Here is a 26,743-nt window from a genome sequence, read left to right as displayed (position 1 = left end):
ATGTCACCACCACCACCCCACTATCTCTAGGGTGACTTTTTTTCTACTCACGTGAACTTACTGAGTCCTTTCTAGAGGCTGGGAGAAAACAAGCAGTATTTGTGTACAGAGTAAGGTTAGGAGGCTTTGAGAGAGCATTTAGCACCGGATCGACTTAGACTCGGTATTATATATACCTGGCTAAATACAAAGCTAACATGTCAGCCTGTGGGGACAGAAACACCTACGTTATACAGACAGAGAACCCTGCACTTTGGGTATCGGGGATGTAGATTAGTGGCAAGCACTCAGCTTGGGTTAGAGCCTGGGTTTGATCCCAACACTCAGAAATAGTTCTATCTCAATCTCTTTTTTTTCTTTCTTTTTTTTCTTTTTCTTTATTCTCTTATACAATACAACTGAAGGCACCTTCTTCTCCCTCTCTTTTTCCCAGTCTCCTTACCCCCCAAGTCTCCTCTATCCCATATCCTGGGATACTTGAATGTTAATTCCTTAAACGACATAACAATTGGTTTTTGATCTAATCAAAATGAAGGGAAGAAAACATTTGTTGATAAAAAAATATAATTAATGTATTAAGAAAGACTTAGAGATTTGTACCAATAGAAATAGAGAACTAAAATGTTTAAGCTGTGATACTGGTACCAAATTAGAAGACAGACAACAGCCCAGAACAAAGACTCAACAGAGACCCGAACCTCTGGGAGAGCTTGATAGACAAACAGATCCGCCTTTGCAGAACGAAGCAGCCGTTCAGTTCAAAGTGCTTGGGCAAATGCATTAAGACTTCACTGGAAGCATCATTTTTTGATTCGTTAGAAAGTAAGATCATTTAGGAGATCAGAATCAGCCTCATGGGGGCAAGATGGCGGCGCCAGGAGGACTCTCATTCTGAGGAGCAGCACAGCAGGATTGGCACAGTGACCAGCAATCAGAACTCACGGCCATAAAACACAAGTGATTGTGTTTCACAGGTGAGAGGATACCCCACGGTGGGGGATTCAATCAGCTTTAACTCACCCGGCTAAACTGCGGAAGAGATCCCGGTTCCACCAAGCGCTTGGTCGTCAGCCCGGGGCTATACGCCAGCGCGATCTGGTCACGGTCCCAGACTGAACTGTGGGCCCACAGCACCATAGACTGGATTTCCCAGTCAAGAGATAACCCCACGGAGCAGGAAACAATTGGGACCGACCCCAGGTTACCCAGACATCCCCTGGAAAAGACTCGGGTTCCGTGGTACCCCAAGAGCCAGCGCGGACCCAGAGCCGGGACACAGGCGCCTGCAGGGAGCCCTGCCTGCGCGCCTGATTCACCGCCTCAGATAGAACTGTGGGCACCAGGGCACCAGGGCACCAGACTGCGTGTCTCTGGCAGGAAGAAACCCCCAGCGGAGGGGGTCAGCAGCTCTAATGCTTAGGAGACCCAGCACCAAAACACTTTCTGGACTCACGCAGACTCTAGTGCAGGCAGGAGCGCTGTGCTCTGCCGCCATTGTTGAGTTCCCCTGGGGCACTGGGACACACAGCTGCATCCTCGGACCTGCAGGAGCCGGAGAGCCATTACAGCAGCCCTTGGATACTGTGCCAGGGATCAGCCAGTTGTCCCTGGCTGGACTGTCAAAACTGTGGGAATCCCTGGTCCTTCAGGGGAGCTGCACCCACAGCGTCTGGACCAGAGCAGTACCTGCAGCCGCCATCCCAGACAGAGACACACAGCTTCTGGTCCAGAGTGAGGCACCCAGCCTCCAGACCAGAGCAGTGCCCCCAGGCGCCAACTCAACCTAGGTGCACATTCTCCAGGTCCAGAGCGGAGCAATCAGCCTCTGGCCCAGAGACTTGCTGAGTGCACCTCCCACTTTCCCAGACAGAACTGTGTGCCCCAGGATAACAGACTGAGTTTCCCTGTTGGGAGAAAACCCCACAGCTAGGGAATCAGCAGTTTCTTCAAGAGGACTGTACATGGAAATTTAGTGAGCAGCAGCACACTAAATTTATAACAAGAAACCCAGCAGTGGGGCAGCTGTCTTGAGAAATTCTATGGGTAAGAGGAGATCCCCCCCTGCCTAACATAGACCACAGCTACTACTCAGGGCTATAAACCTGAGGTGAGCAGTGGCAACTCCTGAGAAACACTGGCCATACAGTGACCATAACCAAAAAGCAGAGAAGGACTCCTTCAGGAAAAATCATCTTCCGGCCAAGGGGATACTCCCTACCTCAGGACTCCAGGAAGCACAGAAACTAACAGCCAACACCTAAATCAGCCCAATGGGTAGAGGTCAGCGTAAAGGCTCAACCAACAAAAGACAGAGCAATATGGCATCTCCAGAACCCAGCCATCGAGGGGCGAACAGCCCTGAACAATGAAGCATAATAGAAAATCAAGAAGATGACCTTACATCTATGTTGATGAAGAGAATAATAGAGGAAACAAATAAAATATGTAAAGAATTAGAGGAAGATAAAACCAAACAGATCATGGCTATCCATAAAGAAATGGAGGAAGATAAAGACAAGCAGATTAGGGCCATTCGTGAAGAAATACGGAAAGATGCAGCCAAACAACTTGTGGCCTTCAGAGAAGAAATAATTAAATCACTGAAAGAAATAAAAGAGACAGAGTTGAAGGAACTAAAAGAGAAAGAGGAAAATACAAGCAGACAGGTGAAGGAAGTAAACAAAACAACTCAAGACCTGAAGATAGAACTAGAAAAATTAAAGAAAACACAAATGGAGGAAATAATGGAGAGGAAGAATTTAGGGAAGAAAACAGGAACTACAGAGGTAAGCATAACCAACAGAATACAAGAAATGGAAGAAAGAATCTCAGGTGTAGAAGATACAATGGAAGAAATCGATGTATCTGTCAAAGAAAATGTTAAATCCAAAAAATTCCTGACACAGACCGTCCAAGAAATCCAAGACAACATGAAAAGACAAAACCTAAGAATAATAGGAATACAGGAAAAAGAAGACTCCCTTCTCCAAGGCCCAGAAAATATTTTCAACAAAATCATTGAAGAAATTTTCCCCAAGTTAAAGGAGAAGCCAATAAGGATATATGAGGCCTACAGAACACCCAACAAATTTGACCAGAAAAGAAAATCCTCCCTCCACATAATAAATAAAACAGTAAGTATACAGAACAAAGAAAAAATACTAAAAGCTGCAAGGGAAAAAGGCCAAGTAACATATAACGGCAAACCCATTAGAATCACACCTGACTTTTCAACAGAAACTATGAAAGCCAGAAGGGCCTGGACAGATATCATGCAGACCCTAAGAGAACACAGATGTCAACCCAGGCTACTATACCCTGCAAAACTCTCAGTCCTCATAGACGGAGAAAACAAGATATTCAATGACAAAAACAAATTTCAACAATACCTACACACAAATCCAGCATTACAGAAGATACTGGAAGGGAAAATACAACCCAAGAAAATTAGCTTCTGTCAAGAAAACACAGGAAATAATTAACCTTACTGCAGCAAAACAAAAAGCAACCAAGCACACAACCTTATGAACACAGCCAACATCAAAATCAAAGGATCTAACAGCCACTGGTCATTAATCTCTCTCAACATCAATGGACTCAACTCTCCAGTAAAAAGACACAGATTAACAGAATGGATACATAAACAAAACCCAGCAATCTGTTGCATACAAGAAACACACCTAAGACACAAAGATAGACATTACCTGAGGGTAAAAGGTTGGAAGACGACTTTCCAAGCAAATGGACCCAAGAAACAAGCAGGAGTAGCCATTCTAATATCTGATAAAATAGACTTTCAACCAAAATTAATAGAAAGAGATGAGGAAGGACACTTCATACTCATCAAGGGAAAATTCCAACAGGAAGACATCACAATCCTGAACATCTATGCCCCAAATACAAGAGCACCCACATTTGTAAAAGAAATATTGATAAAATTTAAACCACATATAGATCCCCACACATTAATAGTGGGAGACTTCAACACCCCACTCTCAACAAAGGACAGGTCAACAAAACAGAAATTAAACAAAGAAACAATATCTCTGACAGAGGTCATGAATCAAATGGACCTCACAGACATTTACAGAACTTTACACCCAAACACAAAAGAATTTACCTTCTTCTCAGCACCTCATGGAACCTTCTCCAAAATAGACCATATAGTTGGTCACAAAGCAAGCCTCAACAGATACAAGAAGACTGAAATAATCCCTTGTATCCTGTCTGATCACCATGGAATAAAGCTGGACTTCAACAACAACAGAAATAGCAAAAAGCCTACACACACATGGAAACTGAACAACATGTTACTAAATGACAGCTGGGTCAGGGAAGAAATAAAGAAAGAAATTAAAGTCTTCCTAGAACTCAATGAAAATGAAGACACAACATACCCTAACTTGTGGGACACAATGAAAGCAGTGCTAAGAGGAAAGTTCATAGCACTAAGTGCCTTCAAGAAGAAATTCGAGACAGCTCATTCAAGCAACTTAATGGCCCACTTAAAAACCCTAGAAAAAGAAGAAGAGAAGAAGCAGACACACCAAAAAGGAGTAGATGGCTGGAAATAATCAAACTCAGGGCTGAAATCAATAAATTAGAAACAAATAAAACAATTCAAAGAATCAATGAAACCAAGAGCTGGTTCTTTGAGAAAATCAACAAGATCAACAAACCCTTAGCCAAGCTAACTAAAAGGAAGAGAGACACCACCCAAATCAACAAAATCAGAAATGAAAAGGGGGACATAACTACAGACACTGAGGAAATCCAAACAATCATTAGGACTTACTTCCAAAGTCTATACTCAACAAAATTTGAAAATCTAAATGAAATGGACAATTTTCTTGATCGATTTGACTCACCACAGCTGAATCAGGACCAGGTAAATCAATTAAATTGTCCTATATCCCCCAAAGAAATAGAAGCAGTCATCAAAAGTCTCCTATTCAAAAAAAGCCCAGGACCAGATGGCTTCAGCGCAGATTTCTACCAGACCTTCAAAGAAGAGCTAACTCCAATTCTCTTCAAACTATTCCACAAAATAGAAACAGAAGAAACATTACCAAACTCATTCTATGAAGCCACAATCACCTTGGTACCTAAACCTCACAAAGACTCAACAAAGAAAGAGAATTTCAGGCCAATCTCCCTTATGAACACTGATGCAAAAATTGTCAACAAAATACTTGCAAACCGGATCCAAGAACACATCAAAGATATTATCCACTATGACCAAGTAGGCTTCATCCCAGGTATGCAGGGATGGTTCAATATACGGAAATCCATCAATGTGATCCACCATATTAACAAACTGAAAGAAAAAAAACACATGATAATCTCCCTAGATGCTGAAAAAGCATTTGACAAAATCCACCATCCATTCATGTTTAAAGTACTGGAGAGATCAGGGATACAAGGCACATATCTAAACATAGTAAAGGCGATATACAGCAAGCCTATAACAAACATCAAACTGAATGGAGAGAAACTTAAAGCAATCCCACTGAAATCAGGGACAAGACAAGGCTGCCCACTCTCTCCATATCTCTTCAACATAGTGCTGGAAGTCCTTGCTAGAGCAATAAGACAGTCGAAGGAGACCAAGGGGATACAGATAGGAAAGGAAGAAGTCAAATTATCACTATTTGCAGATGATATGATAGTATATATGAGTGACCCCAAAAACTCTACCAGGGAACTCCTACAGCTGATAAACACCTTCAGCAAAGTGGCCGGATACAAAATTAACTCAAAAAAATCAGTAGCACTCCTGTATACAAAAGACAAAAGGGCTGAGAAAGAAATTAGAGAAACAACACCATCCACAATAGCCACAGATGACATAAAGTACCTTGGTGTAACCCTAACCAAGCAAGTCAAAGACTTGTATGAAAAAAATTTCAAGTCTCTGAAGAAAGAATTAGAGGAAGATATGAGAAGATGGAAAGATCTCCCATGCTCATGGCTTGGCAGGATTAACATAGTAAAAATGGCCATCTTACCAAAAGCAATCTACAGATTTAATGCAATTCCCATCAAATTGCCAACACAATTCTTTACAGACCTGGAAAGAAAAATTCTCAACTTCGTATGGAATAACAAGAAACCAAGAATTGCTAAAACAATCCTCTACAATAAAAGATCTTCTGGAGGTATCTCCATCCCTGATCTCGAGCTGTACTATAGAGCAACAATTATAAAAACTACATGGTACTGGCATAGAAACAGAATGGTGGATCAATGGAATCGAACAGAAGACCCAGAAATAAACCCACACACTTATGGACACCTGATTTTTGACAAAGATGCCAAAACCATACAATGGAAAAAAGATAGCATCTTCAACAAATGGTGCTGGTCCAACTGGATGTCTACATGTAGAAAAATGAAAATAGACCCATACTTATCACCCTGCACAAAACTGAAGTCCAAGTGGATCAAAGACCTCAACATAAAACCAGACACATTAAATCAGCTAGAAAAAAAAGTGGGGAATACCCTAGAACTCATTGGTACAGGAGAAAACTTCCTGAACAGAACACCAACAGCACAGGCTCTAAGAGCAACAATCAATAAATGGGACCTCATGAAATTGAAAAGCTTCTGTAAAGCAAAGGACACCGTCATCAAAACAAAGCGACTGCCTACAGATTGAGAAAGAATCATCACCAACCCTTTATCTGACAGAGGACTCATATCCAATATATATAAAGAACTAAACAAGCTGAAAAGCAATAAACCAAGTAATCCACTTAAAAAATGGGGAACAGAGCTAAAGAGAGAATTCTCTGTAGAGGAATATCGAATGGCAGAGAAGCACTTAAAGAAATGCTCAACCTCATTAGCCATTAGGGAAATGCAAATCAAAACAACCCTGAGATTTCACCTTACACCCATCAGAATGGCCAAGATGAAAAACTCAAGGGACAACACATGCTGGAGAGGTTGTGGAGAAAGGGGAACCCTTCTCCACTGCTGGTGGGAATGTAAACTGGTACAACCACTCTGGAAACCAATCTGGCGCTTTCTCAGACAACTAGGAATAGCACTTCCTCAAGATCCAGCCATACCACTCCTAGGCATATACCCAAAAGAGGCGCAAGTACACAAAAAGGACATTTGCTCAACCATGTTTGTAGCAGCTTTATTTGTAATAGCCAGAAGCTGGAAACAACCCAGATGCCCCTCAACTGAAGAATGGATGCAGAAACTGTGGTACATCTATACAATGGAGTATTACTCAGCAATGAAAAATAAGGAAATCATGAAATTTGCAGGTAAATGGTGGGACCTGGAAAGGATCATCCTGAGTGAGTTGTCCCAGAAGCAAAAAGACACGCATGGTAGATACTCACTCATATAAACATACAATATAGAATAAACCCACTAAAACCTGTACATCTAAACAAACTAAGCAAAAGAGAGGACCCTAACTAAAATGTTCAATCCCCATCCTGAAAGGCAAAGAGGATGGACATCAGAAGAAAAAGAAAATAGGAAACAACCTCGGAACCTGCTTCAGAGGACCTCTGAAAGCCAGAAGAAAACAGGAAACAACCTTGAAACCTGCCACAGAGGGCCTCTGAAAGCTTCTGCAGTATAGACTGTCAAAGCAGATGCTGAGCCTGATGGCCAACTGATGGGCAGAGTGAATGGAATTTTATGTAAGAAGTGGGAAATAGTAAGAGCTGGAGGGGACGGGAACTCCACAAGGAGAGCAACAGAACAAGATAATTTGAACACAGGGAACTTCCCAGAAAATCATACTCCAACCAAGGACTATTCGTGGAGATGACCTGGAACCCCTGCACAGGTGTAGCCCATGGCAGTTCAGTGTCCAAGTGGGTTTCATAGTAATGGGAAGAGGGACTGCCTCTGATATAATCTGATTGGCCTGCTCGTTGATCACTTCCCCCTGAGGGGGGAGCAGCCTTACCAGGCCACAGTAGAGGACAATGCAGCCACTTTTGATGAGAACTGACAGACTAAGATCAGAAAGAAGAGGAGAACCTCCCCTATCAGTGGACTTGGGGAGTGGCATGCATGCAGAAAGGTGAGGGAGGGTGGGATCAGCAGGGGAGGAGGGGGAGGAGCTTATGGGGGGATACAAAATGAATAAAGTGTAATTAATAAAAAATTAAAAAAAAAAAACTTCACTGAAAGGGGCTAGAGAGATGGCTCAGTGGTTAAGAGCGCAGGCTGCTCTTCCAGAGGCTCAGTTTCCAGCATCCACATGACAGCTCACAAATGTCTGTAACTCCAGTTCCAGGGTCTCTGGCACCCTCACACAGACGTGTTTGCAGATAGAACACCAATGCACACAAAATAAATAAATCTTTAAAAAGGCTTCACCGCAAAAGGCAAAAACCGAGAATGTTTTAGAAGAAAATGCCCATGTGATTTATCCTTGTGTCCATGGATTAAGAAAGTACTCATAAGGAAGGAAACAACAAGCAAAACTATATGAAAGATAGGGCTTGTGTACAATAAAATTGACACAGACTTTCCTTAAAGGACACTATAAAGGAAAGAAAGAGAAAGGTAAGTAATACTCCAGGGAAGGAAATTTACAACACAAATGTCAAAATATAGTCTCTCTCAATAGCCAGAATATGTACAGAAAAAGATAGCCAACTGAGGGGGAAACTAAGGAAGAAGGGGTTTGAAAAGGCATTTTGCTGGATAGGATATCAGAGCCACCAACTACTTTAGAAAACGATGCTTTATCATATTAACATTCAAAAAAATGAAGGTTCAAACACAATGATATGCTAATTATCCTTAATCTTAGCAGTTGGCAAAAAGTTTAAGTTTCAGCCAAAATACGATATAGTAATTACAATTGTTACAATTACTTTGGAAAAGTGATTTGACTCTTCGCCTCTCTTCACTTCCCCCTTCGTTCCCCTCCCCTCCACCCCCATACACACTTCCGTAACTTCACATACTCTGAAGAAACCCTTGTGTATGTGCAGGAGTCATGAACAAGAGCACAAGGGCATCCACGGTGGCAGTGTTCTTAATAACAAAAGCCTTGGTTCATGGTTGTCAGAATCGTTAAGAGAAGCCTATACAAGGCTGGAGCTGTCTGTAGCTCCCTTAGCCCAAGTGCTTGCCTAGCATGCAAAGAGCCTGTTTAATTCTCAGCTCGACGTAAACAAACCATGGCCTGAACATCTCTATCTCCAGCACTTGGGGGGTGAAAGCAGGAGTCCCAGAAATTCAAGGTCATCCTAAGCTACACAGAAAATTCGAGGACCCTAGAAGGAGTCCATAAAGAGGGAATTTTCACGCCCACTGGTTACAAATGAACAGTGAAATGTTGAAGCATAGATGAATTCCATAATGTTAAAAAGGAGCAAGTCAACGGAATACAGTTTGGTTCCCAAAAAGTTTAAGGAAAGTAAGGCTTAATGATGTGTTGTGTATGAACACAAACAGGGCTAGAGAGAAGAAGTGGACAGTAGACAAAATGTAACAGGGATCTTTTCTGAAGGGAGGGTGGGCAGAGCCTTGAGATGGGACCATAGGAGCTTGCGGGATAGATTGTACTGTTCTAGATTGTAAATGTCTCATGGGGGCATTAAATGGATGTTTAGAGTATGAGAATTCTTGAAGCTTTGTGTGGGAAACAAGAAAAAGTAAAAATCAAAATTTATCTAGATTTGGAGGCTGTTTTAAGGGAAAGAACATGTTTTAAAACCATTTATTGAGTTTTCATTCTGCCTGGGAAACATCTTAGCTATAAATAAATGAACATCAATATGCTATTCCTTTTATTCATCCTATGTTTTTGTTTTATTAGTTAACTCTCTTACAGCACTCTAGTTCTAAAGAAGAAAGACCTCGGATGCTTACTGTATGGCCTTCTGCCAAAATCCTGACACAGATTTCAAAGTTAGGACCACATTTTCATCTGACTGGAAACTGGCACCTGAAGGTAGCAGCTCATTCTATTAAAACCTGTATCATCTTCAATTGATCTATGCATTCAACATTGGTGTGAGCCATGAAGAGGGCACAGATAGATAAGGAACAGAAAATTTAAGAAATCAACTGGAAAAGGAAAACTTGAGATGTGCTTTCTTTGCAAATGTCAGTTACACAATACAGTGTTTTTTAACTGGAGACATAATATCATAATTTAGCCCCTCAGAACTCAATTTTTTTAAAGTGGGAACTTTATACCCTTTGACCCCCGTCTCACTGCCCTCCCACCTCCATCCCCAGAAACCATCTCTGACTCGGTGAGTTTGGCTATTTAGATTCCACATCTAATTGAGATCACAGCGTTAACTTTATGGCTATCAAATTAAATGACATACCTTAAATATTTACCATTTTAAGTAGACAAATTATGCTTCAATAAAGTTGAGAAAATACATAGGGCAATTTATTGCTTTTAAGGTAATAAATGTACCGTATCTTTTTTTTTTTAAAGATGAAATGATACAGCTAAGTTATAGGTAGATGTTTCAGAGGCTCATCTTCAGCTACGGTTATTATGGACTTGGAGAGTTAGAATAAAGGTTGGCTATAAACTGGAGGGTAGATTTTGATACTTAACGCTCAGAGCCAGAGATCAAGCCAACATGTTGATGGCAAGGGATCAGGAATTTTGGCAAGAAAATGAGGGGATTATCCAGGGGTCGTGAGGCAGGTACCAGTTACAGCGCCAGCAGCTTCTTGCTGCGTAAAGTCACCTGACCATATCAGAGTCCTTTCTAGTGCTGACAGGAAAGATGCCCTTGAAAAGGAGAGACGCTGGTGACATTTTTATTATATGAGGAAGGCTGAGACTGTCCGGACTCTGTAGTGCTAAGTCCTGGAATCCAAATGATGCTTTAAATGAGTTCCAAGTAGGGCTGAGATGGCCAGACTTTGGTACCCGCCACTAACATTGAGCCAAACCGGGAAGGGGTGTGCCCTGAGGGACTGACAGCTCTTGGCCAGCAGCTGTCCCCGTAGCTTCAGTGAGAACCCAACTGCCACACCCCTGTGTCCATAACACAGTAAACACCCTCCTAGAGCCCTGTCAAGCCGTAGCTTTATTGTAAGCTACAACTTTTCAGTATCATTAGCTCCTGAAGGAATTCTAGTGTTTCCTTATCACATTTGGGTTGCTTTGTTAGCTTTTTAAATCTAGTAATTTTGAATTTGTTTGCAAGATTCAGAAGTAACATGTAACATAAATTATTGTATAGATAACTGCCTTAAATTTAGATGGACAACATCTCTTTGAAATCACAAATCTAGAAAAATTGGAGAATTTGAAATGGGCATCGTTCAGCAACAATAACCTCTCCAAGATGGAAGGCTTGGAGTCCTGCGTCAACCTGGAGGAGCTGACATTGGACGGCAACTGCATCTCAAAGATAGAAGGTAAAGTGCCACAGCCACCGCGACTCGGTAACACCGAGGGCGGAGCTTCCCGAGGGGAATACGTCCAGGGAAGGTCTGCCTCGGGATACCTGCCGCCTACAGGATTGACGTTGAGCTTCTGAGCACAACGAGCCCGGGCAGCTGACTGTCAACCCCCACTCCTCCTTCCTTTCCAATGCGGGGAATTGCCTCATCTTACCAGACCTAGTGTGCAGAAATGTAGAGGCGAGGTGGTCATTAACACGGGTAACACTGAAGGAGTGTACGGATGAAACTTACTCTGGAAAAAAAAAAAAAATCAACCAGTCCACTTCCTTTTGCAAGATGTGGAATTAAGGTTAGCTTTAGAAATGTGAAGACTAACAAAAATGAAAATTATACTTACCAGAAATTTTAAAATGGAAAATCTTGTATACATTTTTCTATGGCTCCACTTCCAAACCAATTAGTCTCTTTTAATAAGGTCTCGGTCATGGCGAGATGAGCATATTTGACTGCTTAAAGTTTAATATCGAAACATTGATTTTATGCCAGAGAGTAAAGTAATATCCACCCCCCCCACACACACACCAGGTATTCTAGATTCTTCAGATCACTTTGGTCTGAGCTTATCTACAGGTAAAACCCAACATTTAGACTTTGTGTTCTGAAATATGCTAAATTAATACTCTGCGCTCTGCCTCAGCTTCTGTCCTGACCCTCACTTGACGCCTTTAATGAAAGTAAATGGATAGAAACCTTCTGAGACCTGCTGCAAATGGTCTCATAGTCTCCCTTCCTAAAAACCGTTCTATTTACTATTTGGAAGTAGGTTTCCACTTGCTCCTCTTACAGATGAGGAAATGGAGGAGTCATTATATCATTTACCTGTAGCCCCATGGAATGTATTTGAAGGCAACTATGACTCCAAAATTCTTATCTTTCAGCCAGGTGAATGGCGACACATGCCAGTAACCCCAACACTCAGGTGCCGGAGACGGGAGGACTGTGAGCTGTGAATATGAGACCGGCCCGAGCCACATATTGAGACCCTGTCTTTAAAAAGGAAAAAAAAACCAAAAGTCCCTCCTTTTCAACTGTTCTCTCCCACCTGGATGCTCCCCCACTCACTGCCTGCAGGACAGGGTGACCATTCTGCTGGGAGTGGCCAGCCTCTGAATTCTAAAAACCACTTTAGGCATGTAATGTGAGAATTGGGCCAAATGGTTGTCGATAACATGATTTCCAGAGTGTTATACTCTGATTTCTAATCTTTAGTGACTTAATATGAGAGCTGGTGGCTGTTCTATTTTTATTCCGGGAAGGAGAAATTGCTACCTACAGAGCGTCTTCCTTTAACCTTTGACTCTGTCCTTCTGAAACACAAAGGAAGAAATGACTGGAATGGTGGTTATTGTCAGTGATCCCCGACAGTGGTGTGGCTTTGCACCACTCTACAGCGTCAGGGCAGTGGCTAGCTTGTTCTGTTTGAAACCAACCTGCCGTCTGAGCCTGTTCTTGACTTTGCTGGTTTTCTAGGCATCTCCAAATTGACTAAATTAAGCCGCCTCAGCATGAACAACAACCTCCTCACTGGCCTGGAAAAGCATACCTTTGATAACATGCTTCACCTCCACTCCCTCTCCCTTGAGAACAACAGGATCACATCGCTGAGCGCCTTACAAAAGACGTTCACTCTGGTGGAGTTGTACGTCAGCAATAACTACATAGCTGTGAACCAAGAGATCAACTGCTTGAAGGTGACCGCCCGGGCTAACCGTTTTCCACTCTTAAAAGCAGTTACTGTTTCTTTGTGCTATGGAAGCCATGCTCACTGCACAGAGTTTGTTGGAAACTATAAAGAAAAGAAAGTGAGACAGCAGAATTTATTAAAACACACTTGCATGACTTTCACATGAATATACAAGTGACACCAGTGTGACAGCAACCTGACGCACTTATGGGGTAACTTTTTACCTACACGTATTAACTGTGCCAAGTAATTTGTTTCATTATGGTATTTTCATGGCACATATAACCTTGGTCATATTCAGCCCTCCCTCCTGCACCTCTTACTTTTCCTCTTCTCATCCATGGCATTCCCTTCCTACCCCCGTGTCCTTTCTCGCCACTAACTCCACATATGTGCAAAAGAACACAATACTCGTGTTTCTGAGACTATCTTTTTTTTTCCCTGAACATAACGTTGTCCCTGTAAGTGGCATGTATTTGTTCTTTATTATGGCTGAATACCACATAATATATACACAGCACACTTTCTTTATCTTTTCATCCACTGATGGGCAGGGAAGCAGGTTCTGTAGCTTGGCTACGTAGTAACTAGTGCTGCAGTGAGCATGGTGTTCAGTCATCTACCTGATCAGCTGACCTCACTGGGGAGGCTGTCCTCTCAGAAGCAGGGTATATATTTATGTTTTATTTCATAAGGACCCCCTATACTAATTTCCATAGTGGCTCGGATAATTTACATCCCTATCAATCAAACATAAGTGTTTCTTTTCCCTCACATCGCTGCCAGTGCTCTGTTGGGTTTATTCTTTCTTGTCTTTGTTTTCTTGCTGACAACATTTTAGCCAGGGATAAAATGGAATCTCAGTGTAGTTTTGATTTGCATTTTCCTAGTGTGTGTGTATCTCTGTGTGTGTTGTCCATTTGGACTTTCTCACTGTGTGTGTTCAACTTATGTACCCTTTTATTGACTGGATTAGTTGCCCTTTGATTTTTAGTGTTTTTGAGATGTGTACATTTTTTGCTGTTAAACCAGAGTTTCTCCCGTTCTGTCTCTTCATGCTGGCAAATGTTCCTTTTGCTGAGAAGAAGCCTGCTTTAACTCATGGCATCCTGGATGTCAGTCCTTGCTGTGGTTTTTCTGGGCTTCTAGAATCCTATTAGCTAACCACTACTTTTGCTGACATTTCTAAACATTCCCTCGATCTTTACCTTTGGCATTTTCTAAGTTTTAGGTATTACACTGAGACTTTTGACCCTTTTTGGGTTGATGTCATTTTGTTTGGGGTTCTAGGCTTGTTCAATTGTATGTGCGAGTGTTTTGCCTGCATGTTTATATGTGCGCTATGTGCATGCCTGATGCTGGCAGTGGAAGCCAGAAAAGGGACATTGGATCACCCGGAACTGAAATCGGAAATGACTGTGAGCTGCCCTGTGGGTACTAGCTATTAAGCCTGGGTCCTCTGTAAAAACAAGTGTTCTTAACAATTGTGACTTCTCTCCTACCGTTGAGTTGATGCTTTTATGGGGTGAGGAGGAGGATCGGTTTTGTGGGTATCCAGGCTTGCCAGCAATAAATATTAAAGAAGCTGTTCTGCCCGGTGTATATTTTTACTATAAAAGGCTCCATCTGCATGGGTGTATCTGGGTCTTCTGTTCTATTCCACTTGTCTACATGTCTGTTTTGTCTTGAGAATCCACGCTGGCTTTTTGTTCTGTTGATTGCTTTCATTCTGACTCTGAGGAAGTAAGGCACCCTATTTTCATGCTCAAATGTAAGAACCCAAATCTTCTATGCTGGCTAGCTTTATGTCAACTTGACACAAGCTATAGTTATCTGAGGAGAGAGGACTTGAATTGAGAAATTTACTCCATATGATCAGGCTGTAGGCAAGCCTGTAGGACATTTTCTCAATTAATGATCAACATAGGCGGGCCTACCCCGTTGTAGGGAAGGCCACCCATGAAGTTGGTGGTCCTGGGTGCTATAAGAAAGCAGGCTGAGAAAACCATGATAAGCAAGCCACTAAGCAGCACTCCTCCATGGCCTCTGCATCAGTTCCTGCCTCCTGTTTGAATTCCTGCCTTGGCTTCCCCCAATAGAGGATGACTTGGAATATATAAGCCAATTAACCATTTCCTCCCCAAGTTGCTTTGGGTCATGGTGTTTCCTAACAGCAATAGTAACCCTAACTCACACACCTTCCTTCTATGAAAAAAAGAAATGCTTTCTTCAACAGTTCTAAAGATTCCCAACCTGGCATTCTTTAACAGTTCTGTTCTCAGGATGAGTTTTCCACAATCATCAATTGTATTTTGTCGGTTTCTCTGACTCTTTTTGGTCACGGACAACCTAGGTATGAACAGTGTCAGCAGAAAATAAACCAGTTGTGGTATTGAGAAACTTGATCCCTCATCTGAACAGCTCCTCCCCACACCTGCTCAGGGCCAGCCATGCCTCTACCGTGGAGGCAAATACTCCCATAAAACTGGTTGTCCTAACTTTTCAGAAAGATAGAGCACTTCAGGTTTGTCTCTTTTCAAATATTATCGTTTTCCATCCCCTTTAAGTCATGTAGACACAAACATACCACCTAACAAGCCATTACTCCATCGTTAAGGAATATACCTCTAAGTGTACAAACCTTTTCTCTAAACCTTTGCCCCTGAGAATACATTTAATGCCAGCATCCTAGAAGGGATAATAATCATATAACAGAGAATATTGTGTATAGTTATATCTTACTGCTCTGAAGGGAAACCCTTGTACTTAAAGTATAGTTAAAAGCACTAAGAAATTATAAATAATTCATATATTAAAATTCAAGTTTGTCTAACCTTTGGAAAAAGAACATGCAGGAGTATGATTTGCATATATAGGTAAATTGAATGTATTTTCATTCTGCAGGGTTTATGCAACTTGATCATCCTAGACATGTATGGGAACATTATTATTTGGAACCAAGAAAACTACCGGTTGTTTGTAATATTTCATCTTACAGAACTGAAGGCCTTGGATGGCATCTCAATTGTAAGTTGTTTATATGACTCCTAAAATGTGATCCACAGTGCACATATTTGCACACTCACATAAGCACTTTGAGTATTGCTTTATATCTAGCTATCAATCTGAGCCCTGCCCCCTCCCCTCCACACTCATTAAACCTCCTTCTCCAGAGCACTCTTGGGATCTGCAGTTCACAGCCCTCTCACCAGGCCAATTCTTAATAGTCTAACAGGAGACGGGGAGGGAAGACGGAATCTATGTTTTCTTACAGTGGACTCAGGGCCTTCACGGTGACGAGTGGTCTCGGCAGGTGAGGAGCCCGAGGCCCAAGCATGACACACTCACTGACCTGGGATCTCTGGATCTCAGGCAAAGCCAGGCAAGGTAGTCCAGAACTGTAACCCCAATGCTCCCACACAGAGATGGAGGCAGAGATCAAAGAATTCTCAGAAGCCTATGGGCCAGGTAGCCGGGTGTACTCAGCAGTGAACACCAGATATAAGGGAAGGACGGACCAGTGCCCAAGATTGCCCTCTGACTTCCACATGCACATACCATAGCACAAACACACACTCAAAAAAAAAAAAAAAAAAAAAAAAAAAGCCCTTTTAAGTGAAGAGCAGAGGTTGGAGGTGTAGCTTAGTGATGAGTAACTTCCTAATGTGTGAAGGCCCAGGTCGAGTCTCTAATAAGCACTGTGACAGACAAGGCACAGCTCCATGAGGAGAAGAGAAACGGTCACACCAGAGGGCCATCACCCTATTAAGCTTAAGAAATCTTTCTTAGCTCCCGGGAAAATACAACTGTTGACAATTACGAAAAACACATGTGAGTCCACAAATGTAGTACTTGCAAGATTTCTTTAAAACAGCCAATGGAGAACACAGGACTCGAGGATGAACACAAAACCCTCATCGAGTAAGGTTCTGTATCAAGTAAGTTTATGCAGGACCCCCAAGCTCCATGGAGCAGACTAAGTGCCAGACAAATGTCTGAAAGATGCACTTTCCTCACGTGGTGTCATCTAGCGCTCAACGCTAGGACAAATGTGCACGCCAGAAAGCTGAAAAACAGCTCTTGATGGTTTAATGCTCTGAGGCACTTTGAAAAGATTACTAACCCCAGTGCCACATTTCTCAGGGTCTCACCGAGTAAAACATCCTTATCCCAATACATGCAAATTCTCCAGGATGTTGGGCTCATTCGGGCACGGGCTTCCGCTAAGGGTGGCTTTTGATGCATACTCTTATATAACTATATCACATCTGCTTTAAATGTGTTGGAGTTCTTATCCTGCTTATGTGCTCTCTTTCATTTGAAAGGCGTCATGAGAAAATACTTTTAGAGATAAATGCAGGGGGGAAAGTCTTGTTCTATTCAGTGACAATGAGTATTATATAAGTATTTCCCATTTCATTTTAGCATCCCAAAAGCATAGGGCCAATTTTATGATTCAATAATAGAAACTCTATAGGATATTATATTCTCTCTGTCCCTAATCCTAGTTTAATTTTCCTGATCCTAGTTTTTATCTGTTCAAACGTATATTGTTCTTGTTGGGGTTTTCTTGTTGTTGTTTGCTTTGGTTTTGGTTTTGGTTTCTGAGATGGTATTTCTCTGTGTAACAGCCTCAGCTGTCTAAGAACCCCCGCTGTAGACCTGGCTGACTCCCAAAGATCTACCTGCCCCTGCCTGCCTCCTGAGTGCTGGGCCCGCAGGCTTGTGCCATCACTGCCCCGCCCCCACTCAGCGTGTGTTGTGCTTAGTCTTGACCTTCATTCATTTCTTACATGTCCTCTGTAAGCAGCTCTAAGTCCTTCGTACAGGGGGCTGTGTTACAAATCTGTGAATCAATAATGGGACATGAAGACTAAGCTAAAGAATTGGATTGCAGATTAAAGGGAATGGGACTGAGCTGAATGTTTTTCAGAAGGCCAATTATGTATTCAGAACCATGTATTAAAAATTTTCATCTTAATAGCAGGATTTATGGCAGTAGAGAAAATAAGAGCAAAAAAATTATTAAAATATTCCAGGACCAATTAATGAGAAAATGAACCAGAAGGAGGTGACTTTAAAAATAAAAAGCTGGCCAGGTGCCTATGCCTCTAATGCTGGCACTCAGGAGGCAGAGAAAACCATGTCTTTTGAGTTGAGGGAACATGTTCAGCCATGGAGGTAGCTTCAGAGAAGGATTAAGAAGACCCAAAGTGCTAGAGAAAATATGTCTTGGCTTAGGTTAGCAAACGAACGTGATAGAAAGGGAAAAGAGAAAGTCACGCTTTTCCAGTGGATCCATGAGTGACTACACTGACAATGTATTTTCTAAAGAAAAAGCGCATTAACTCATGAAGGGGACAGTTATTCCTCCCAACATTTTAGCACAGCTTTGCATGAGTAAACCTTCCCAGAGGGGTGATTCCCTGAAAAGGTAATTGACAGGTCCAGGTGACCTAACTCTTAAGGGAGGAAACAATGGCATATCTGCAGAAATTGGTTCCATGCTTTTGACCAGGAGGAAATAGCTTTCCCTTAATGAGCCTCAACAAAGACCCCCTGTTCTCCAAGACTACTGTAACAAAAGGCTCCATAAAATAATACGAGTAAAAGAAAGGCACCATTGTGAGTCGAGATGGCCGCTCTCAGTTTCTCATATGAGACATTAGGTTAACAGACTAGAAATATCAAGCAGGCGGTTGAAATCATGCGACTAAATTTGTATACGGAAATTTCATCCACAGCTCTTTAGGTTTAGAAATAGTTTGAAGAGAGCTGATAGTTAAGCTGAATGCATATATGAGGCTGCCGAGAGAGAGAGAGAGAGAGAGAGAGAGAGAGAGAGAGAGAGTAAAGAATGCAGGGAAGTCTATGTAAGGCTTTAATGTTTTGCTTAGGAAACCTAAAGTGGAAAAAAGAAAAGAAAGAAAAGCAGTGAGAAGTGGGAGCAGAGAGGAGTAAAGGCAGTCCATCCTAGAGCCTTTTGAGATGTAAATAGATCAGAATAACACAGCTCAAAGCACTAATGCTCACAAGGAACTCAGAGGCTTTGCCTGACTTGTCGTTTCATGATTTGCTGTCCCTTGACTTGTTTCCAGTTAGACAGGTCTTTATTTATAGATCTTTGGCTCAGGGAAGGCATGGTCTATGAAGTGCTAAAAAGCTGTCTATTTAGTTGCAACTTCATTTTATTTTATACATAAAATTTTATTTATTACGTCTTTTCCACATACTTTTGAAAAATGTAAGAAATGTAAAAACCGTTCTGCATGAAGAGTATATACTCTCATTTCAAACATGAAGTCTTTGTGAATTAGAAATGTAAGAAGGGAGGATAAGTAAATGTTGGTCAAAAGACTCCAGTTTCATCTAACACAGACCAATAAATCACTGCCCTTAGGATAACTGCCTAGCCATAATATTTTTCAGGATTAAAATTGTTTTCATTCTTTTTCATATCTTTTATCTCTTTCCTTGTGTTTGTTTTATTTCCTTGCTGGTAATTTATCTTTCCATTTGACTCAGGTACATTCATAATTGCTGAAGCATTTTTGTGAGACGTGGTTGTTAGTAATTTACTCATATCTATGCCATTTCAGAGGCTCTGTTGATTGTCTTTTCCCACTGAGTTTTTGTTTGTTTATTTTTTTTCTTGATGAGAGACTTTTCTACTTTTCCCTGGACAATTTTTGGTATGTTGCAGAGCAGGGGTGACCTCTCTCAGCAGCCCTCCCTCAACCCCAAGTAACCCTCCCCTGACCATGCAGTGTCAGCATTATCCCAACCTATTTAGATCTGTGTCTGGTGGACCTGGGATCTGGGGCCTTGAAAGAAAGTGGTGGGCTGCAGTCCAGCGCTAGAGACAGCCTTACTTCTGTTTCAGTGTACTTTTATACATGAAGGCAACAAAGAAAGCAATAACCCAAGGAAGGTCATTTTGAGTTCAGAAAAACATGACAAGAAAAAAAAAAAAACAAAAAAAACAACAAACCATGATCAGAAAAACACGTAAATAACTGTCAGTAAATACATACTAAGTATTAACAGAGCAGCCCTTTCCCAGCACTCTCTCAAGACAGTCCAATTTAAACACAGTTGCCTGTCACCCACTATAGATTATATCTGGGAAAGCACAAGAGCAAGTCGGAAGGCCATACCCAGAGTCAGGTTCGCTAAGGACAGCCCTCAGCATGAGCTTTTACCAGATTGGGTTCTATAGCTGTGTTCTGGCCTCCAACAAGGATAAGCATGTCTTACAAAGCAAATGCAAATATTTGTCGCAGGAGGCAAGAAATCATGTCCCAGGAGCAAAATGCACCTGAGGGAAAAGGCCCTCTGCCTTTACTCCCAGAGCCTCCTCCTCTGTTCCGCAAAGCGTTGCTCACTGTGTGTCATTCTTTTGACTGTGTTCTGACCATGCACCAGCGAGGAGATGTCGCCGTCAGGCAGGAGTCAGAGATCTAGCCTGAAGAGTGCTTAGTTCTTAATGCCAACGCCAGGGTTCTTACTTTCCAAAACGATACCGATTCTGTGTGGCTAAAAGAGCCTCCTCCTTCCGGTCCCCATGGACCGCCATTGATTCATCCTGGCTGTGAGAGACAGGACTGCGTCATTAATTCTCCACAGGCCCCTTATTATGAGAGAAAGAAGTCACTGCCCAGTCCCCTCAACCCCGCTATGCGGTCTCCAGTAACCAACGCTTTGTGGTGAGAGTCAGTTTGGTTTGGGGTTGTTATTTTTCAGGGTAGCACTGTGCCGGGAGGGAATGTCAGTGCCGTCTCTCCTTTGACAGGGGAAGGCTAAGTGTCTTGCTGTAGGCTGGCAATACAGAGCAGCCCATTCTGCTCTTGGTGGTAGGGCCCGAGGATACTGTCTGATGCTTACATAAACTGATTATTATCTGAAAGTTTAACCATTGCTGTATTGCTAGCCTTCCTTGTTGCCCGTCCACTAACTAGAGACAATTGGATTATGGTAGGCTTTTTGTTTTCTGACTCCCCAGCACCCAGTCTGGCATATATGAGGCAAAAATTCAAATCAGGAGTGTGGTTCCGCAGGCCCCAAAGTCCCTAGAGCCCTGGTATTGTCTTGTGTTTGTTTTACCTATCCAATGTGCAAGTGGGTGGGTAGTGGAAAGGAGAAAGAGAAGTGTGTCTATTTTATTTGCATCTGTAACGAGAAGAGTGGTCATCTGTAATAGAGCTCATCATTTTCTAAATTTCCTCATAGGACTCACTAGAAATTGAGTGTGCAAAAGACCTGTTTGGTGGTAGGCTCACCTCTGACATGATTGCCGAGCGACAGGGACACTCAAACTTTGTCCAAATGCAGGAACTAAACTGGACTTCATCATCTATCAGGTACTTTAGAGTGTGTATTTGTCGTTATAGCTGCATGTATAACTACCACGTTTTCTGACTCTTTTCCAAGCATACCCAATAATTATCCTACTCTATCTCAGATACCCCTTGAAATGATGCCATAATTTGTACAATCAGAAACTGTGATTTAAAAGTTACCAAAGGGTTTTTTTTCCCCCACCTGGTTTTCCTTCTCCCATTTCTTTTACAACTAGTCATATTAGGTTTACTACTTATACTTAGAGTTTTGTGGTTTTTCTAAGGAATAGCAAAAGTACTTACGTCTTAAATACATGAACATCAAAGTTAGTAAAAAAAAAAAAAACTTTTGTACCTTATTAATTCTAATGGGATTCTTAGATGCAAGGTAGAATGTAAATGTGGAAATATTATGTCCAGGCTCCTGACTTGTCTGGCATGTCAATGCCCAGAGCTTCTCCAATGACCCCGAAGGCCCCAATTGCTGCTCACAGCATTGAACCCAAGGCTGTGAAAGTTTTCCACAGAACTCAAAAAAGTCCTGGTCCAAAGCCCTCACTGCTCTCTCCTTCCTTTCTACCCCTTTCATTTCTTGTCACTTTGGAAACAACCTACTTCACATGTGTCCATGTAAGTTTAGGGCCTGATTATCTTATGACTTACTGTTTCAAGTCTGTTGTGAGTTCATGAACTTGTATGTCAATATGGAAATAAATTGGAGATGTTTATTGGGTAAGTGACTTGTACACTATTTGTTTAATGGCAATAGATATGGGTGTTTTTTAAGCAACCAAATGGTACGCTCATTTTCTTTTTATTTATTTATTTTTTTAATTTATTACAATTTATTCACTTTGTGTCCCAGCTGTAGCCCCTTCCCTCTTCTCCTCTAAATTCTATTTTATTTGGGGTATTTAAGCCTCTACCTCCCTTCCACCAACCTTTTAACCCTAGACAACAGAAAGGTTAGTGGGGGGGCGCAGACCCCTTTACTTCTTCTGTCTGTTTAGGGTCTATGGGTTATTTTGGGGCTATACCAATCTCCGTCAACAGCAAACGCAGCAAGCTGTCTCCTCCAAGCCGCTGTGCTGAAATGTGTCTCTCTGTTCGTTTCCTCCAAGCCGCCACACCATCCATCTCTTGTCTCTCCAAACTGCCACACCTTCTCTTTCTGAACTCTATTTATATTCCCTCAGAGTCCTAGACCACACCCCTGTCTGTGCTGCACAAGGCAGGCCGTTACCAGCTGGCAAAGACCAGGCCCCACAAGAGACAATTATCAGCTGTGGACAAACTAAAGCCCAAACTAAAATCCCATATTTGGGATTAAAACAAAAACAAAAACATTTTTACATAACATACCCGAGTTTCTAAAGAAGCCAAAACTTTCACTACAATCGACTTCAATGTCATTTCCTTCATAGCAGAGCAACAAGAACATACACATAGCATAGACATTGCAGAGAAGCTGTTCGGTGAGACTCCTGAATGGCTTCGGGAGTCATGTGTGGAGGAATTCACCCTGTCCCATTGAAATAATAGCTGTATTTGCTTTCTGATTCAGGGCTGTGGATCTGATTCCCGTTGACCACTTCAGGAACATAAGCAGTGTGAATCTCCAGAACAACAACCTCACCTCATTCAGCGGCCTCATCTACCTGCCCAACGTGAAGGCACGTGGCTGCCCTCACAGACTTCAGCACAAGTTTTAATCTTCACTTTACACTAAAATGTATTTCCTTATTAAGGTGGCAAAATTATTCCCTAAATTGTATTTTTATTTGTTTTTCACTGAGAAGAGAGAATCTTTGTCTTGCCCTCTGATGTTTTTAATTTTGTCCTTCTATCTCGTGTCCTTGACTTACATGCACATCTTACTCTTCAATGGGAGATGGGATGAGAGGCAGAATCTGTAGTGAGCAGATATGAAACAAAATTGAGAATGAGGTGGTTCTCAAAGTAGTCTCATTGCTTCAACTCAATCAGCAATTAAAAGCATGTAAACACAGAAACAACTTTCTAAGTAATTTTCTCATCTGTATCAGGCCTAAACAAGTCAAGAATGCAAACTGAGAAAGCTGAGCAGCTTCCTAGTATCTTGCATCTTTTATTTTTGGTGGTTTTCCAACATGTGAGAGCACTAAAAATCATATTCCAACCTCAATCTAAACACTTTGGGATAAACTATTTTATTTTTCACAGTAAGATGATATTGCTAATTGTGTTCTCTCCCCAGGTATTAGTCACAGGACATTTGATTAATAAGATGTTCTTTCTGTAGGTCTTATGCCTCAACTACAATCACATTGAATCAATCATGCCGAGGGTAAAACCTCAAACTCACTTAAGCAACAGGCAGCTGCTGTACCAGAAAGTCCCTTCAAGTGGCTATGGACAGCAAGGAATCTCTAAACTAAACAGGTACTTTAAAAAATTCTTTCATTTTTCACACTTAAAAACAACCAAAGAAATGACACATCCTGTACATGTTTGGCTAATTTTAAGAATTATTTTATTTAACAAGCTAAATGTCAAAAATAAACCTCACAAATAAAAAGATGAAGTATGTCTTTGTCATTGTCCCCTACCTCTTCCAGTAATGGAAAAGACAGAATTTGTGAAGATGAAGACACAGCTCCTACTCTCCTACACATTTATGAAAGGATGGATGGATGGCTAGACAGATTGACAGACAGACAGATGGATAGACAGGTGTGTGTGTGTGTGTGTGTGTGTGTCACCAAGTCAAAATATTTTCAGTTTTCTCAAAGAAAAACATTCCTCTGTTACTATTTCTGTTGAGAGACAATTTGCCTATATCAAAGTTACCAACTTCAGTTTTAACACTTAACGATTTCTAACAAATGTGCTTGGTCCTGTGACTACCACAAAGACCACAGTGTGAAATAGCTGCCCCCTCGAACCGCTGTCATTTTTCTTTGCAATCCCCTCACCCCACGTCCCAGCCCTCGGCAAAGCCACCGATCAGCTTTCTTTTCCAATATAGTTTCCCTCTTTTTAGAATTGTGTAAGATTGGAATTACACAGCAAGGACTGTCTTCATTTTTTATTAGCATCTACTAACTGTACAAAGTGGTGGGGTTTGTTGCAGGATTTCATGCCTGTATATGATAGTCTTTGTTCATCTTCAGTCCCCTGTCGTCATATCCTGCTTCCCCTCCCGCTGCTCCTCCTCTTCTACCTCCAAGTCCTACTTCTAGTTTCATTTTGTGTCATTTTTCACTTAGCTTACTTTGTGAAACACATACCGTGTCATCTCAAGAACCAGTAATTAATTTCACTGCACTGCTATGTACTCTTTCAATATATAGAATATACAAATGTAAGTTACCCAGCTTATTTTCTTTTCAAATATTGTTTTGGATGTTCAGAGTCCTTTGAATTCTTTATAAATTTTAAGACAGTTCATTTTCTCCTAATGAGCTTTTCATAGAGATTGTATTGAATCTACTCATCAGTTTGAAGCAATTGCCATCTTAATATTCAGAATTCTAATCCACAAACATGAAATAATTTTTCAGTTACTGATAACTCTGTTGGCTTCGTTCAGTTATGTGTAGCTATCTGGATATAAATATTGTGCTTCTTTTTTGGAATTTATTCTAAAGTGTTTTGAAATTATTTCCTTTTCACTGTTGTAAAAAGCGTAAGAATTGTTTTCTTAATTTTATTTTTACATTTTTTTAATTACTGGCTCTGGATTTTCAGGCAATTTTTATTTTGTGACTTTGATGAATTAATTTACTAGCTCAATTAGTTTTTTTTTAGTTGATCAGTTACAGTTTAATACATACAGGCATGTGTCTTTTTAGAATAAAGGTAACTATTTGTTCCCTTCTAATGAAATACATTTTTCTCTTGCTTGCTGATTCAGTTTTCACTGTGGCTTCCTGTACTTTATTCTTTTCTTATAAAGCATTTTTAAGAGATAAAAGTTATTGTTGTTATTTAAAGTGCTACATAACTATCATATATCAAAAGCTCATATACATTTTTATCTTACTTTCACTTTATAATGAATACACTTCAGACTGCCTTTTATGATAGAGTTGCTTTTAAATCAAGTTTATGGTGTCAAACTTACCTGTGTGTTTCAGAGATCTAGGAAACAATGAAAATTTGCCTCCAATAATGCAAAGTTTAGAGGTTCTTCATTTGGGATACAATGGAATTTGTAACTTGCTTCAGCTACAGCTTAACAGATTAAGAAACTTAAAGTTCCTCTTTCTGCAGGGTGAGTAGGCATGCTCCTTATAAATCCTGTACGATGACTCGATCCGCATCTTTCTTTGCCAAACAAGTGTAGCATCAAAATTTATTTTACCGGTCACTGACAACAAAAACTTAATAATCACAAATGTTTTTCTTTATTTTAGCTGCTTATTATCAGATATTTTAAGTTGCTTGTAGGCACTCGTTGTACCTGGTACTATCATATAAGGACATTTCATCATAGAAATATGTATTTTGTGTTGAGTGCATTTTGTGCCTCATTTGTCTCCTCTTTCTGCCCTCGTTAGTCAATCCCCTTTGTTCTCTTAGTTTCGTTTCCAAATATGGAATTTGTTTTTCTGAGAGTACCTTGTTTTGCTTAATGTATCTCCAATTACATGCATTCTCTTGCAAAGAATATAATCTTGTTCTTCTTTACGACTGAAAAATCTATTACATATTTATCTATCTTATTTTCTTAGCCATTTTTCTGCTGTTGTAAGAGAAGAAGAAATAATTGAGGTTCAATATGGATAAATAACGTACCCAAGTTTGCACTAGTGTTTTATAGTAATCGAGTCTGTCTGACTCTAAAACATTTATGCATTCTTTCATCCAGAGTGAATACTATAACATACATTAATGTACATAATATTTTATACACAATGCTATAATTATACATTATGTTATAATATGTTTTACATTATATATTAATGCATAGTATATATACATATATGATATGTAACAATGGCCTGGTCCACAGTGCTATCAATAGAAGGGATCAGTCTAAAAGGCAGCTGTAAGGTAGGAACTAGGAAGATTAAGTAGCTAATTACATATATCTAAAGGATAGGAAAACTAGTCCAAGACTATTCCGTAACTGAATTAACAGAGTAACAAGATGGGTTGCTAAGGCTAGATAAAGTTGTTTAGGGAAGGGCTGCTCATTAGAGGTTAGGGAAAGATCAGTTTCTGTATTACAATTTTAAAATACAAGAGTATATTGTGTGTGTGTGTGTGTGTGTGTGTGTGTGTGTGTGTGTGTGTGTGT

The 26,743-nt window shown here is 40.9% G+C and overlaps 1 protein-coding gene across 1 annotated transcript in view; it reads left to right on the top strand.

Annotated features, from left to right (window-relative positions):
* The window catches only part of Lrrc9 (leucine rich repeat containing 9), a 117,362-nt gene that overhangs the window by 52,561 nt on the left and 38,058 nt on the right, over nt 1-26,743 (top strand). Inside the window, exons 20-27 of the mRNA XM_055595314.1 lie at nt 9,812-9,946; nt 11,211-11,388; nt 12,907-13,127; nt 16,025-16,147; nt 21,350-21,480; nt 23,024-23,132; nt 23,741-23,880; nt 25,578-25,714. Of these exons, the coding sequence (XP_055451289.1) occupies nt 9,812-9,946; nt 11,211-11,388; nt 12,907-13,127; nt 16,025-16,147; nt 21,350-21,480; nt 23,024-23,132; nt 23,741-23,880; nt 25,578-25,714 (1,174 nt within the window). The remainder of the gene's footprint in view (nt 1-9,811; nt 9,947-11,210; nt 11,389-12,906; nt 13,128-16,024; nt 16,148-21,349; nt 21,481-23,023; nt 23,133-23,740; nt 23,881-25,577; nt 25,715-26,743) is intronic.

The sequence above is a fragment of the Psammomys obesus genome, unplaced genomic scaffold, assembly GCF_907164565.1.
Source record: "Psammomys obesus unplaced genomic scaffold, mPsaObe1.curated_primary_1811, whole genome shotgun sequence".
In the NCBI taxonomy this organism is placed as follows: Eukaryota; Metazoa; Chordata; class Mammalia; order Rodentia; family Muridae; genus Psammomys; species Psammomys obesus.
This window is presented reverse-complemented; position numbering and strand designations above follow the sequence as displayed.